The sequence below is a fragment of the Zeus faber genome, assembly GCF_960531495.2.
Source record: "Zeus faber genome assembly, chromosome: 3".
Lineage (NCBI taxonomy): Eukaryota > Metazoa > Chordata > Actinopteri > Zeiformes > Zeidae > Zeus > Zeus faber.
Window position 1 is genome coordinate 2988685 of NC_137190.1, and position 14585 is coordinate 3003269.

Genomic DNA, 14585 nt, shown 5'->3' on the forward strand with positions numbered 1-14585 from the left:
AGTCTCAAGAGAGGGGATGTGAGACCGCAATCTGGTGTCGGCTTGTGTGTGGTGAGACAGAGTCGGAGGGAGAGAGAGAGACAGACAGAGAGAGACAGACAGAGAGAGAGCAGAGGGAGGAGTGTTGCTTTGTTTGATGGGGTTCACCGGTGCAGGTTATGGCCTGAACAGAACCTGGAAGGAACAATGAACCTCTGTGTGCAATAACAACCTTCTTCCTTTGTCTCGAATTCCAGTAATAATAATAATAATAATAATAATAATAATAATAATAATAATAATAATAATAATATCCAACACCAGCTCCAATATCATAATCAGTTGGAGCTCTGAGCGGCACATTGAGGCTGAGCAAGGATTTAGAGAAAGATTTTGATTTATTTTGTTTCATTAGTTTCTTACTTGTACAGAAAATGAAAAATGCAGAGAACAGCAGCGTCTCCTTCCCTCCAGACCGGGCGGCGCCACGTCCCGCACCGATTTTCCCGTGTTGTTATTTTGGATTTGTTCATCCTTGTTGGTTTCTTCTCGTATGAAAGGAACATGTTCAACCTCAGGGAGCGTCCCGCTCCACCGCGGATCAGAACGGTGGAGTCGTGGCGTCCCGTTCCCCGTCTCCAAACAGAACTAAGAATAACGATTGGACGGTCACATGACTTGGAGCGTTGGATCCGTGCTTCTTCTCTTGCACCGAAGTAGAACGAGCAGCGGCGCGTCTGTCGACATAATGCGAAGTTTAGAATCTTCCACCGACCGCTTCATGTACATTTAGATGCATCCAGGGGTCTGAGTATCCATGTATGTGTGAATGATTTATTTATTATTTATTTATATTTTATTTACTGACAAACAGTACCTCAGAGTTTAGAAAAGATTCTCATTTTTGCGTGAGTATGGCTAAAATGAGAATATTTTCCAAACTTCTTCCTTCTACCTTCCAACACACAGACTCTGTCAGTTGACATGAATCAAACTCAGAATATAAAGCCTCAGGAAACCCTGATCACAAAATGTGTACGTTCCCTCACCTCCTAAGATACTTCCTGCTTGGCTTTAATACATGCAAAAAAAAACACAAAACAAAAACAAGCATAGATGCTGTTTACGCAGTGCAACACGCGATGGCGAGCGGAGACACGCCCACCAGCGCAGCGGGGCGGAGGGAACACCTGCTGGGACCCGGACGTGCATGCGGCACCGGAGACGTGAGGAGATCTGGTGAGAACCGGCTTGTGAGACGTACCGGGAGACGGAAAGAAAAAAGGGAAATATCTGATCCAGATGCCGGAGCCACCATTTACCGGAAGAAAGAGAAATGTGCCGTACAGGACGCATCCGGGGAGCGGTGAGAACCGCCACACTGAGAGTTGCATGTGGTGAGATCCGTGGTGGAACGCACCCACCCTCAGGCTCTACGTCTACGTTTGGATGAGCGGTGAGTGTGACCCAGCGTTGCCTCCAGTGCACCAGCACGGTAGCGCTGGACATTTACCGTCTTCGGTAAAAAAAAGCTGGAAACGTTCTTTATTTAGCGTTTGCAAAGAACACCGGAATTTAAGTATGAAAAGTGGACCCCGCCACCTACAAAGAGAAGAGCACATGCAGAATGCAAAAACATCAAGTGGCTGTTTGTGATAGAGTGCCAGCTGGGTGTCAAATATGAGATTTTTTTTTTTTTTAATAGTAATGTCACAGCCTAGCACTTCAAACACATTTATCTATTTTTTTCGGGGGGTGGGTAATACCAGTGTTTAGAATAATAATGAACCAAAAAGCAGTGCACCCCTGCAGGACTTTGGCTGCGGCAGCCGACTGGTTCTTCCTGAGAGCTCCATCACCCGTAGTGGCCCGGGAACCATTTCACCCTGAATAGGCGCCAATTATGAGGCGACCTGCAGGGATTTCACGGTCTCAACTTGACAAGAATCTTCTCCATCTCCAGCCTCCCCCCTTCCTCTCTCCCCTCTCTCCTCCCCTCTCTCCATCTCCTGAACAGGAGTACCTCAATCAAAATAACAGCAGTGACAGAGCGAGAAGTGCGCTCGGCGCTCTCAACCCGCTTTGAATACAAAGCGCTCTCCGCTCACACAAAGCTTCTCTTCACCCCAATTATTTTATTATTTTCTGCTTTTTTTTCCCCAGACATCTCACCTTGCAGCAGAGACGTTGCCGTGGTTACTGTTTCTGGCACACCATCCTTGCTGTAGATGGACTGCAGGAACTCAGGGACGCAGTCGTTTTCGTCTACAATCACCACGCGGACCTACGAGGGGGGAGGGAGGGAGGGAGGGAGGGAGGGAGAGAGGGACAGACAAGAGAGGGAGATCGTTTGAACAACAGATGAACAGGAGGTGGGGGAGGAGAGAGAGAAACTGATTTCAGAGCAATTCAATAAACAGAAAAGCAAAAAAGTAGAAAAGTGGAAAAACAGAAAAACAGAAAAGTAGAAAAGTAGAAAAACAGAAAAGTAGAAAAGTAGAAAAGTAGAGTGCAAAAGGAGAAGCAGGATGAAGCCGGGGCAGAAGACACCTTCCCAGAATCCTCCTGGTCTGGTTGTTGTGCGACAGGAAGGATCCTTCTCAGCACCTTGATGCTTCCTGCTCTTTATTCCTGTTTGCAGGTGACGTGCGGCCACCACAACAGTGGAACCATTACCAACCTTGTACCAAGGCCACAGAGAGCCCTGCAAAAGATGACGCCAAGCTCCACTCTATTCATTAAGTGTGTGTGTGATCTCCAGGGGCCGTGGTTAGGTTTGCCATTTCGCCGCACCGAGTTCCAAATCTCTGCTGTAACCATTGAATGCTTTGAATAGTTTAATTAAAAGTTTGTAAGGCAGGTAGGACCGGTGGTTATTTTCCTTTTGAACATTCAGTGTCATTTAAGACATTGAACAGTTATTATTGATAAACTTACCACTCTGCTGCAGGTTCTCAATGTATTTCAATGCAGATAAAGGTCAAATCTAACTGGAAGAGCAACGTCACATCTCATTTTAAATCATTGTCCCAGAACATCCGGAGTTTGTTGGCGACAGCAGGTTGTCAGGAGGAACCAACGCAACTGTTCCTTGTCTCTCTTTATGCATGCAAATGGCATGGCGTGGAATCTCACCGATTTTAACGTTTTGGGCAAATGAACCCTTCTGATTATATGGCAAAAATAAATAAAATATGACGTCCAGTTCATGGGAGAAACTTGAAACTTCAACTTGAATATTTCCATAACTCGGTGGCTTTTGAGTAAACAGTGCACGTGTCTCTTTTGTTGAATGGCTAAAAATACATGAGCAAATGGCACGGACAGGCAGGCAGGCCCCCCCACACGCACACACACACACACACACACACACACACACACACACACACACACACACACACACACACACACACACACACCGTGGATCTGTGTAAATACCACAGAGACGATGAGGACGGCCGGACAAGATGAAATTCTGTAATATCAGTTAATCCTTCAGCAAAGATCAGCTCCCAGCGTCTCGATGCCCCAAGGCGATGCCGCTTGTTTGTCTCCGTCCGTTCGGAAGCCTTGTCCTTTGTTTGTCGAGCTGGGAACATGCACATGCACGCTCACGTGCACGGACATGTACACAAACACAAACACGCATGAACAGGCACAGGCTGATCTGCGTGAGAAGGCTGTTGTCAGTGTGTGTGTGTGTGTGTGTGTGTGTGTGTGTGTGAGACGGCAAGAAACCAGTGAGAGAGAAATGTGTGAACTGTATATTGTACGGGCGTGTGTGACTGTGCAAGAACCAAGGAAGAAAAAGGGAGAATTGAATGAGAACTGAGAAGAAGTCAGCTGTGATAAAGCAATATGAGTTCAGACACACACACACACACACACACAGCAGCTGTATGCAGGAATCAGGCTAGTTAGGTAACTAATGGTGCTGCGGCGCAATCACTCCTTAAAGGAGAAAGTTGGAAACTACCTGCAAATTTAAGTCACACACACACACACACACACACACACACACACACACACACACACACAGACACACAGACACACACACACACACACACACACACACACACACACACACTGACACAGATACACCATGAGGACACACACATACCATGAGGACACACGCATACACATACACATCATGAGGACACACACATGCATCATGAGGACAGACACATCATGAAGACACACACAATATGAGGGGACAGACATTGTGAGGACACACAAATACATAATGAGGACAGACACATCATGAGGACACCCACACTGTGAGGACACACACCATGAGTACACATGCACACAGACATCTTGAGGACACACACATACATCGTGAGGACATACACATCATGAGAACACACACACACACAAACACCATGGAAACACACACATCAGTTTCTCAGCCTGAATGTCTGGGCGGAGGAGACGAAGCGGCGTCGTTTGCATCTCGCTGCTATAAAACACTTTATTCAGGAAAGAAGAAAAAAATATAGCCAAGTAATAAATTACAAAGCTGCGGGAATTAGTTTAAATATTTAATGGGAACAGAGCACGGAGGGAAATGGGCTTTTCTGCGTCTGCAGGTAACAGCGGCCGACTTAGTTCCGTTGTTTTAAACATGGTCTACAGTGAAGCTGAAAGGAACACGAAGCGTTCAGACATAAAGCAGCTTTCACTCCCACAGTAACACTGAAAACACATTAAGTTCGACCAGGAATAAAAATGTAGATTTTGAGGAGCGTGAGTGAGCGACAGAGTGAGAAATAAAGATATGAAATACCAATTCATGGTGTTTCAGCCGTACGGTGAAATAAATAAATCATTATATCATGATACATTATTTTGTGAAATAAATGACGATTAAAAAAACATGAATTCAATTTCATTTCTGACTCACTCAATTAAAGGGTCTGAAATATTACAAGCATTTGATTTGATTGCATCTCTAATTGTCTCCCTCCATCTCCCTTCCTCTCTTTCTCCATCTCTGCCTCCCTCCCTCCCTCCCCCTTCCCTCCCCTCCATCTCCCTCCCCAACTCCCCTCCACCCTCCCTCCCCTCCACTCCGCTCCCCAACTCTCTTTCCCTCCCCCCACCTCCCTCTCTCCCCTCCATCTCCCTCCATCTCCCTCCACAGCGTTAGCTTGTGGACGCCGGCCGTTAATCATCCTTTCTTCCTCCTCCAGGTCAGCAGTGTTTGCTGCTGCTGCAGTGAGGTGTCGCCCGGTGTTCCAGGGAACACCGTACCTGGGGGTGGTGGGTGGAGGGTGGAGGGGGGGTGGAGACCATGACCCCACTTGGGCCGACGAGAGCGTGCGCTGGCAAACCATCTGCGTCAGGTTAACTGACCCCTTATTTATTTCTCAAATGGATCTCGTATTTCAGTTGACATTATTTACAGATGTTATTACTTCAGTGTCATTGGGTCTTCATGTTGGAACTGCACCCTCCAGGTTCACCCTCGTCTTCGCTTTAAGACCTCACTCCACTTTCTGAAAAGGTAGTTTTCTTCTGCTTTATGTGGTTGGTTTGTTTTATTCTTGGACACTTGGTGGGGAAATAGAAAGTTGCCGCTACAGCAGGTTCGCTGCAGTGGCGGACCCCGCCACCAACAATGGAAAGAGTATATAGAGGAACACATGCAGGAGACAAATACGTTGAACGGCTGTTTACAATAAAGTACCATCGAAGAGAGTTAAAATAAAGGATTTTCTTTAGAAAATAAGCTGAGCATGAAAACAAAATACAGCAAGGACAAGCAGGTTTTCTCATCCCTCCTTGGACAAGACAACAACAACAAAAACGGGACAGAAACGATGGTCTTCATTGTCAGTCTTCTCCTCCTATCTCACTCCACCGTTTTTCCTTGTTTTGTATTAAAAAGCACTTTTCACTCCGTTTCCCCCAGTACCACTTTATCTCTCCATCTCTCTTTTCGGCGTTTCTAACTGGCTCTCCGTCGGCGCCGCGCCGTGTTCCCTCGCTCGCCTTCCTCCACCGTGTCAGCGTTATGGATGGTATCCGGGAGCGGCAGCACCGTGGACAAGACGGATCTCCCGTTCGGGGGACACGTGATCCGAGAGGATGTGTTTTCGCCCGAGGACACGGGAGCGGCGCTTTGACACCGGCGGCTAATGGGGGCTTCTCCGTCGCCCCGGGCGGGTGCGGCTACACCGGGTCCCCGGAGCAGGTGGAGCAGTCAGACATGACACCGCCGTCATGATGTCTTCTTATTGTCTCGCAAGCGTTTCTCACACTGTCGCCTGCACCGGGTGTCGCCAAGGATCAGCCCTGAATTCACCAGCTTTTATTTTCAGGTCGGCTGTGATGACCTTCAGAGTTTAAAATCTGTTTGTTGTTCAGCGGGTTGTGACCGAGGCAGCTTCACCTCAGAGAAGTATTTCCTTTAAGTAAAAACACGGTAGTTGTGCAAAGAACAAGAGCTGGATGGAGGAACGTTGTTTGAGAACGGAAGGAGAGATGTGACCAAAATAAAGATAAAAGCGTGAAAAAGTGTGACGACACGGAAATGTTAATGATGTTCTTTAGATGTTCAGTATATTTTAGGTGTTTAAATCCAAAATCTACTCAGGAAAGTACAATTTCTTCCTTCAAAGGATGACATTAAGTAGATAAAGCTGCACAAATATAATCAGGTACGACACACCTTGTGCACACACACACACACACACACACACACACACACACACACACACACACACACACACACACACACACACACACTCACCTCGGCAGCGCTGCTCATGCTGTCCAGCCCCTCGCTGGCTCGGACCAGCAGCAGGTAGCGATGCTGGTCGCTCTCGTAGTCGATGGACCTTGTCAGACTTATTTCGCCAGTTTCTGCCAAAATGGAGAAGAGGCTGCTGGGATTGATGAGGAGGCTGTAGCTGATTGGCTCTTTCTGGAAGGATACGGCGGGCGTGACCAGGAAGCTGCAGGAGACGATGAGAGAACGAGGATGTGAGCTGGAGCTGAAGAGATGGACTCTACAGGACGGGCTGATAACATTGAGCCTCATTCACAAAAGGTTTCTTCAAATTCTAAAAATGGAAAACAAACGTGAATGTCAGTTGTTGGTGAACTGGATGCATGTTGGTGTTGATCTGCTCGGATTAAGGCCCTGACTTGATTACTGAAGAGGAACATAGAATCACAAACACATCTATGCAGTGGCTGAATAAAACTGTCTGCTGTTTGAGACCCTGTTCAGGAAAGAAACAATCATTATGAATGTCGCCATCTTTCGGAAACCTCCGTAAGAAGCTGCACATTTTCTGAATGAGGCCGAATGACTTTGTTTCCCCACAAATGTATGTTCTTCATGCTTTTAGTTTGTGCATGCGGACAGTGTTCAGGTCACAGTGTCCATTGCCTCATGTGCATCAACACAGCTGCCAGCAGGTTCATCTAGAAACATGTTCACCTATGCAAGGAAATCAATAAACTGGTAATTATAAGCTCCATGTAAACACCTATAATCAATAATGTCTGAACCACAATGAGGCTAATGACTTACATATGAATGTGCATGTAAAGTCGTTTAGAAAGACGGTCGTTTACACTTCAACAGTTAAGATCAAGGATGGCAAAGGTACAGCTTGAGTATCTTACCGTACAGTCTGGGTGGATTCGTGGCTTGATGAGAAGTTTTTGTTTTTTTTCATGAATTAAGTGTTTTCTGTGTGAAATTCAGTCTCCCTTACTGTTCCTCTACAAGGGCAGATTAACATGGCTTGCACTCATGTGCAGACCATCTCGAGGAGCTGGAGCTCAATCATCTTGATTGGTTGATTGATAAGAAGATTAGAGGTGAAGGAGCAGGCTGTGTAGGTACCTGAGAGCATGAGCTCGGATCTATAACCACAGCTTCAAAAGTAATCCACACCCTGCCGCCTAAGACCAGCTTAGCACCTTTAGTTGAGAGTGAAAATGGAAATCTAGGAGCACGCTGTGATCTCGCGGAGCATGCTGTAATCTCGCAGGAAGACGGAAGCGGTAGTGAGTAGTAAGAAGAGATCCAACAAGGCTGCGCCCTGCTACACTAAGTAACACACCGGCAGCTCCATCTCAGACAAGATAACAAAGAAAATTACAAATTATATTTATATATATATATATATATATATATATATATAAATAAAAAAGGGAACACTGCGTGAAATTAAAGTGGAGGACCTCGAGGATTATATCGATTTTTTTTATAACGAATATGTGATGGAAGACGACCAGGCAGCAATAAAAACAGACTAATAATCTTTAGGTCTTGCAAAAGAGAAGTAATTACTCTCCTGGAACACATTTTTGAAAACAACTTGCTTATATCCTTCCCAACCTTAACCCAAAGGTATAATATCGGTGGTAAATTACAGCAGTCTCTAAAAGTTAAAATCAGATTGACGAACAACATCCTACAACCACCTCAAATAATTGAACATCTCACTCATACCGGTCACTTGAAAAATCCCTTTTCCACAATATACAAACTTCTATTAAAAACAGACGACACCTTATCTTTACCTACAATGGACCTTGCTGTTCCCACCGATATCAACCTGTGGAAGCAGGTTGATATCGAAACATCTTTTCTATGACCCGCCAAACCTTCAAAATGCAACTCATCCAATAAAAGATCTTGCACAGAGCTCATATCATGGAACACAAAATGTTCAAAATGGGTTTTGTTGATGAAGATATTTGCTCTCACTGTTCCCTTAATACCAGAGATGACTACTTTCATGCCATCTGGCTCTGCCCACCTATCTCCCCGACTGTATGTCTTCTCGGTGACCTCTCCTCAGTCGACCCATTACTGAAACACCACCAACTCATTTTGATCGCCTTAACAATTGCCATTTCTCTCTTGGAAAAATGCGGACTCCGTCCTGGACGTGGAACAGTGGACCAGCTCTTTACCCTTGCAGGGTTGCTGGGGGGGTCATGAGAGTTTGTCCACCAAGTCTACATTTTGTGGACCTGGAGAAGGCTTTCGACCGTGTCCCTCGGGGGGATCATGTGGGGGGTACTGAGGGAGTATGGGGTACCGGGGCCGTTGGTACGAGCCATCCGGGCCTTGTACAACCAAAGTGAGAGCTGTGTTTGCGTTCTCGTCAGTCAAACACGTCCTCAGTGGGTGTTGGACTCTGCCAAGGTTGCCCCTTGTCCCCAATTCTGTTTGTGATATTCATGGACAGGATCTCAAAGTGCAGCCGAGGTGAGGAGAGTGTCCGGTTTGGCAACCTCAGAATTGCATCTCTGCTTTTTGCAGATGATGTGGTTTTGTTGGCTTTATCAGACCGTGACCTCCAGCACGCAATGGGGCGGTTTGCCGCCAAGTGTGAAGTGGTCGGGATGAGAGTCAGCACTTCCAAGTCTTAGGCCATGGTTCTTCTCCGGAAAAAAGGTGGATTGCTCCCTCCGGGTTGGGAGCGAGTTGCTGACCCATGTGAAGGAGTTCAAGTATCTCTGGATCTTGTTCACGATTAAAGGGGAAATTGAGCGTGGGGTGGAGAGGCGGATCGGTGGGGCGTCAGCAGTGATGCGGGCGGTGCTGCCTGGCCGCCCCCTGTTCTGTGGTCCGCATGCTCAGCGGCTGGGGGACGAGATGGGGCCTGATGGGGGCGCGGAGCTGCCAGGCATGGCGGAGGCACATGGCGGACCGCTCTGCGCCCGTGGCTGATCGCTGTAGGTTGGCTGCCATTAGGTATGGTAGGTGGGCCTGCTAGGGCATGGTCGGATCCGGGGGGAGGGGGTCCGCATGGTTTCTCCCCGGCTCGCTGCGCCCCTGGATCTATCCGGTCGCAATTCGTTGGTCCGAGTGCCAAAACTCATAATCAGCAGATAAACCATACAATAGGCCGAGGGCTTGTGTGATGGGCGGGGTCCAGGCTATGTGGATGGAGATGTAGCGGGCGGCTGCCATCTTGCCTGTCACGCTCCTGCCCAAGCGTGCTTCTCGTTCTTCCCAAAAATGTAATCCCACTCATATTAGGTTAGAACACATACACGTCTGTGGGGCAGGAGGGGTGCGAGTGATTCGGGTTCGATTTGCCTGAAGGACTCGCACCCCCAACCCCGCAATTTTAAATGCAATTACCAACAGCACACATAGAGCACTGGGGTTTTCCGGAGTGGCCGGCCGCTAGCAGGTTGGTGTGGGGGCGTGGTCGGCCGGGGGGCGGTCGGGTGGGCCCCCCTGCCGGCTGGGCTGGAGTCCTGGCAGCTTGCAGCAGGACAACGGCAAGCAGCTGAGGAGAGCGCCGATAAGTGCCCCTGGGGGGGCTGCTTGCCGTTGTGGGTGTGTGTTGGGGTGTGGGGGGCGGCTATTGGCCCTTTAGTTCTGCTATGCAGCTTCTCTGCGATGGGGTGGTGGATGGCCTGTATATCTGGCAGCCTGCTGGCATCGGGGGGGTAACATCGAGGTGCCCCGTGCTGAGCACACGCTGCTACGTGTATGGGCACTTGGCGTTCACGCCGGGTGGGCGTCTGGTTGGCTGCGGTGGGGCGGGCCCCCCCGTTGCTTAGGGTGTGGGTGGACATGGGGCAAGGCGGGCGGCTCGGGGGGGGGGGTCTCAGTCTGTTGTCGTGGGGCCGGGTTACGGGCCCGCGGTCCGTGCCTTGCGCTGTGCGTGCCTGCACCGGGGGGCTGGTTGTATGTGTGCGCCCCTGGGGTGCGCGATGCTCCCTGGGACTGGGTAATGCTCCTCAGGGCTGGGAGTGGGGGTTGCTCCACGGCCCTCTGGCTTCTCTGGGGGCTTGGGGGTCTTCTGTGGCCGCAGGGCAGGGGACTCTACGAGGTTGCGGAGTTCGTGGGGGCTTCGGGGCCCTTTCCACTGCTTGAAGGCGCCGCAACATAATACCAACCTTCTACTCCAGTACCAATGGGGATAAGTCATGTACACTCACCAGTGGACATCACACACACATACACACACTCACACACACACACACACACACACACACACACACACACACACACACACACACACACACACACACACACACACACACACACACACACTCCCTCTTGGAGTAGTGATCAGTTGTTTATAGACCCAAACATGATAAATAGTTCTCCAAAGAGGGGGGTTGCTGGTGGCTCTCCATAACCAAAAACTGTGCTCTTGTCATTCTACAGGAGTTATTGCAGCAGTTCTTGATAATTTAAGAATGAATAAAAAGTTGCAGTGCAGGTTGAGAAGTTGAACTCCACTTGCAGACTAACTCTGTCCTGAATGCAATGGCACAAATACTCTGTGTTGTATCTCCAGCATGATGACAACACAGGTTAAAAAAAAAAAAAAAAGAGAGTGAAAATCTACAACTGAAATGGCCACAGTTTAAAACACCTTCCAGTGAGTCAGGTTTTAAAAGCACTTTCACTGCATATATGTATGACCGTATGTATATGTTTGTGACAAATAATCTCTTGAACTTGAACTTCAACTTTGCAGTAGATTCCAAGTTTGAAAAAGTATTAATGTAAGAAATTAATAAATAAATAAAACAGCCATTACAAACTCAGTGACAGCGTTTGGCAACTGAAGTGTGAGTTGTCCTGTTGTGAGGCCTGAATAACACATCACATCTCAGCAAAAGTATTTCCAGCCAAAGTTAACGAAGCGGCTCACAGAATCATGTGATTAGAGCAATATGCAAGTTGTTTAATAACGGGAAATACATGAAGTAAGCTAAACGCAAACAATAGCATGGGGGATTGGGGGGGAGGGTAAAGTAAACGTTTCTATCAATTAGGAGCAAAAGCGCTTGCACTACTTCCTAACAAGAGACGAGCACAAACAACATCTGAGCAGGATAGACACTTAAGTGCCTCCGCGAATCCGTCAGTCAAAGACTCTGGACACTGGATAATGAGCCCAAGCCAAGGACACAAGTCATTACAGCAGCACATTAGCACTAACAACCAAGGGTCGGTTTGAGTGCCCACATCCTTCCTTCGGTGTGTGTGTGTGTGTGTGTGTGTGTGTGTGTGTGTGTGCGTGCGTGCGTGCGTGTGTGTGCGCGTGCTACAATATGATGTAATGTGTGCAAGTTTGCGAGTCAGTGTTGCATGCATTATTTAGCAGCTATCGCACTGGTGCACTACGTGATATAATTTAAACGGGGCGGAGACAATGAATCACATCTTTCACACTCCACTGAATTGTAGATTAAAGCACGGCAAGACAATGCCCCAGCGCATGTATGTGGGTGTGTGGGTGTGTGTGTGTGTGGGTGTGTCCACGCCTCCAAGCGCAGATCAATAGTTGTGCGTTACCTCCATCTTTGCATTGAGGCTTTCAGCGACTTCACAAACAGACACTCTGGTGAGACAGGCGAGGCAGCGTCTCTACCACCTCAGGTAGCTGAGGAAATTCCGGGTCTCGGTGAGGATCCTCAAGTCCTTCTACTCTGGAGCAGTGGAGAGCATCCTGACAGGCAACATCACTGCCTGGTTTGGGAGCTGTACTGCTCAGGACAGGCGGGCCCTGCAGAGGGTGGTGCGTTCAGCTGAACGTACCACTGGAATTATCCTCCCCTCCCTGCAGGACTTATACACCAGGAGGTGTAGTAGCAGAGCCCGCAGGATCATGAAGGATCCTCATCACCCCAACAACGCCCTGTTCCAGCTGCTGCGGTCAGGCAAGCGCCTCCGCAGCCACACAGCGAGAACAGAGATGGAGACTGAGACGGAAACTGAGACAAAGTTTTTTCCCGCAAGCCATAAGAACTGTCAATGCTGACCTCACCAGGGGTCCTCACTGAGCCACACACATAGGCTCCACTACCTTACTGTACTGTATGTAGCATACTGTACTGCATACTGTGTCACTGTTCAGGGTTGTTCGGTGTCACCGTATTGCTGCGCTGTACTGTTGTAGACTGTGCTGTATATTTCACAAACACTACCTCACTTTATTCACATGCCACTTTAATGCACATATCTGTATATACATAAATAGCCTATCCCATATATATAAGTCTATCCCATATACATAAGCCTATTTCCTTTATCTATGTTGTACCCCCACCCTGCATTACCCTTGAGTTCTTATTTTATTTTATTTTATTTTATTTTATTCTATATATTTTATTTTATTCTATAGTATTCGACTTACTGCATTACTTTTTAGGAATCAGTTAGTTAGTCAAGTAGAAATTCATAGGTAGCTACTGTGTTCAGTCTAGAACATATTGTGTGTAATTACTGGGTGTGTTGCATTGACATTTCACTGCATATATGTATGGAAGTATGTATATGTATAGATGAATGCAATGTCACTGAGTCGGGAGGCTGTGTGTGTATAAATACATAATAAACACAGTGGCGTTGCTAGATAAACTGTATTCTGATTCACCTTTTTATCAGAAATATATAGTGTCGACAGAGTCAATATATATATATATTATATATAATATAAAGGCTATATATGATCATATACAGTATATACACATATACAGTATATATATATATATATATATATATATATATATATATATATATATATATATATATATATATATGTGTGTGTGTGTGCTCCTGTGTGTGTACACATAAATACACAATCTATACAGTATAAAGGAATTGCTAGACATACTGTATATACAGATATTCACTTTGTAAGGAATCCATGAAATAAAGGAAGATCTGCAGATTATCTTTGTTTATCAGAAATACACAGGATGTAGAAAGATCTTTGTTGCCTTTGTCCGTGTGTGCATGCGTGTGAGACAGGTCAGGGCAGGTCGACTCTCTCCACAGATCCTTCCATCCCAGTGTGATCGGCGTGTACTCACGGCTGGCCCTCAGGCGTGTTTTCGGGTATTGCGATGGTGAAGGACGCGTTGGTGAACTGCGGCGGCCGAGCGCCGGCGACCACGGACAGCACGGCCGGCACACTGCGGCTGCCCAGCCGATCGGCCGCCACCACCGTCAGCAGGTACTCTCTGTCACGCTGCAGGGGCAGCCCCGTCGTGCGCACCTGCCCGCTCTTTCGGTCCACCTCGAAGCGCCCGTCGCCACCTGCGGATGGAATGAAAAACACTTGAACGGTGTTCCGAGTCGACAGCGCTGGCACAAACCCTGATGCTGGAGGTCGAACCCGGTCTTCTACAGTTCTTTTCACACATCCTCGTGCACTAGTCATTGCTGCTCACGATGCCATTGTGTTTGACTGTGAATTGTGAATAAATTGTCTTGTCGGTTATTTATAGCGACAAAAACAGAGTAGAAGAATAATACTGTAACGTCATTACAATGTAATTACTCCACTAAAGGTCTTGAACAAAAGAAGCCAAACAAAAGATGTTTCTGCCAACGATGCTGGCCGGTCGTCGCCAGCACAAATTGTTCCATTTCTTAAGGTTTACGTCACTTTGTTGTTTACGGATTCTGGTGGAAATCCACCTTTACTACTTTAATAAATAAACCTCCAATCTCGGTGTGAATACAAGTTAGAATAACTTAATTCAGCTCATCTCTGTGTCCACGTTGGCCTCTTAAAGAGTTCAGCAAGACAAGAACACACATCAACCAAACCGCCCCCGGAGTGAAGTGAACTGATCTGAGGACAGTGAATGAT

The 14585-nt window shown here is 47.4% G+C and overlaps 1 protein-coding gene across 1 annotated transcript in view; it reads right to left on the bottom strand.

The window, feature by feature from the left end:
- LOC307228310 (neural-cadherin) overlaps positions 1-14585 on the bottom strand; it is a gene marked incomplete at both ends in the record, with an annotated part of 316610 nt that overhangs the window by 205047 nt on the left and 96978 nt on the right. The window contains 3 exons of the mRNA XM_079997948.1: positions 2152-2263; positions 6734-6938; positions 13801-14026. Coding sequence (XP_079854074.1) covers positions 2152-2263; positions 6734-6938; positions 13801-14026 — 543 coding nt within the window. The remainder of the gene's footprint in view (positions 1-2151; positions 2264-6733; positions 6939-13800; positions 14027-14585) is intronic.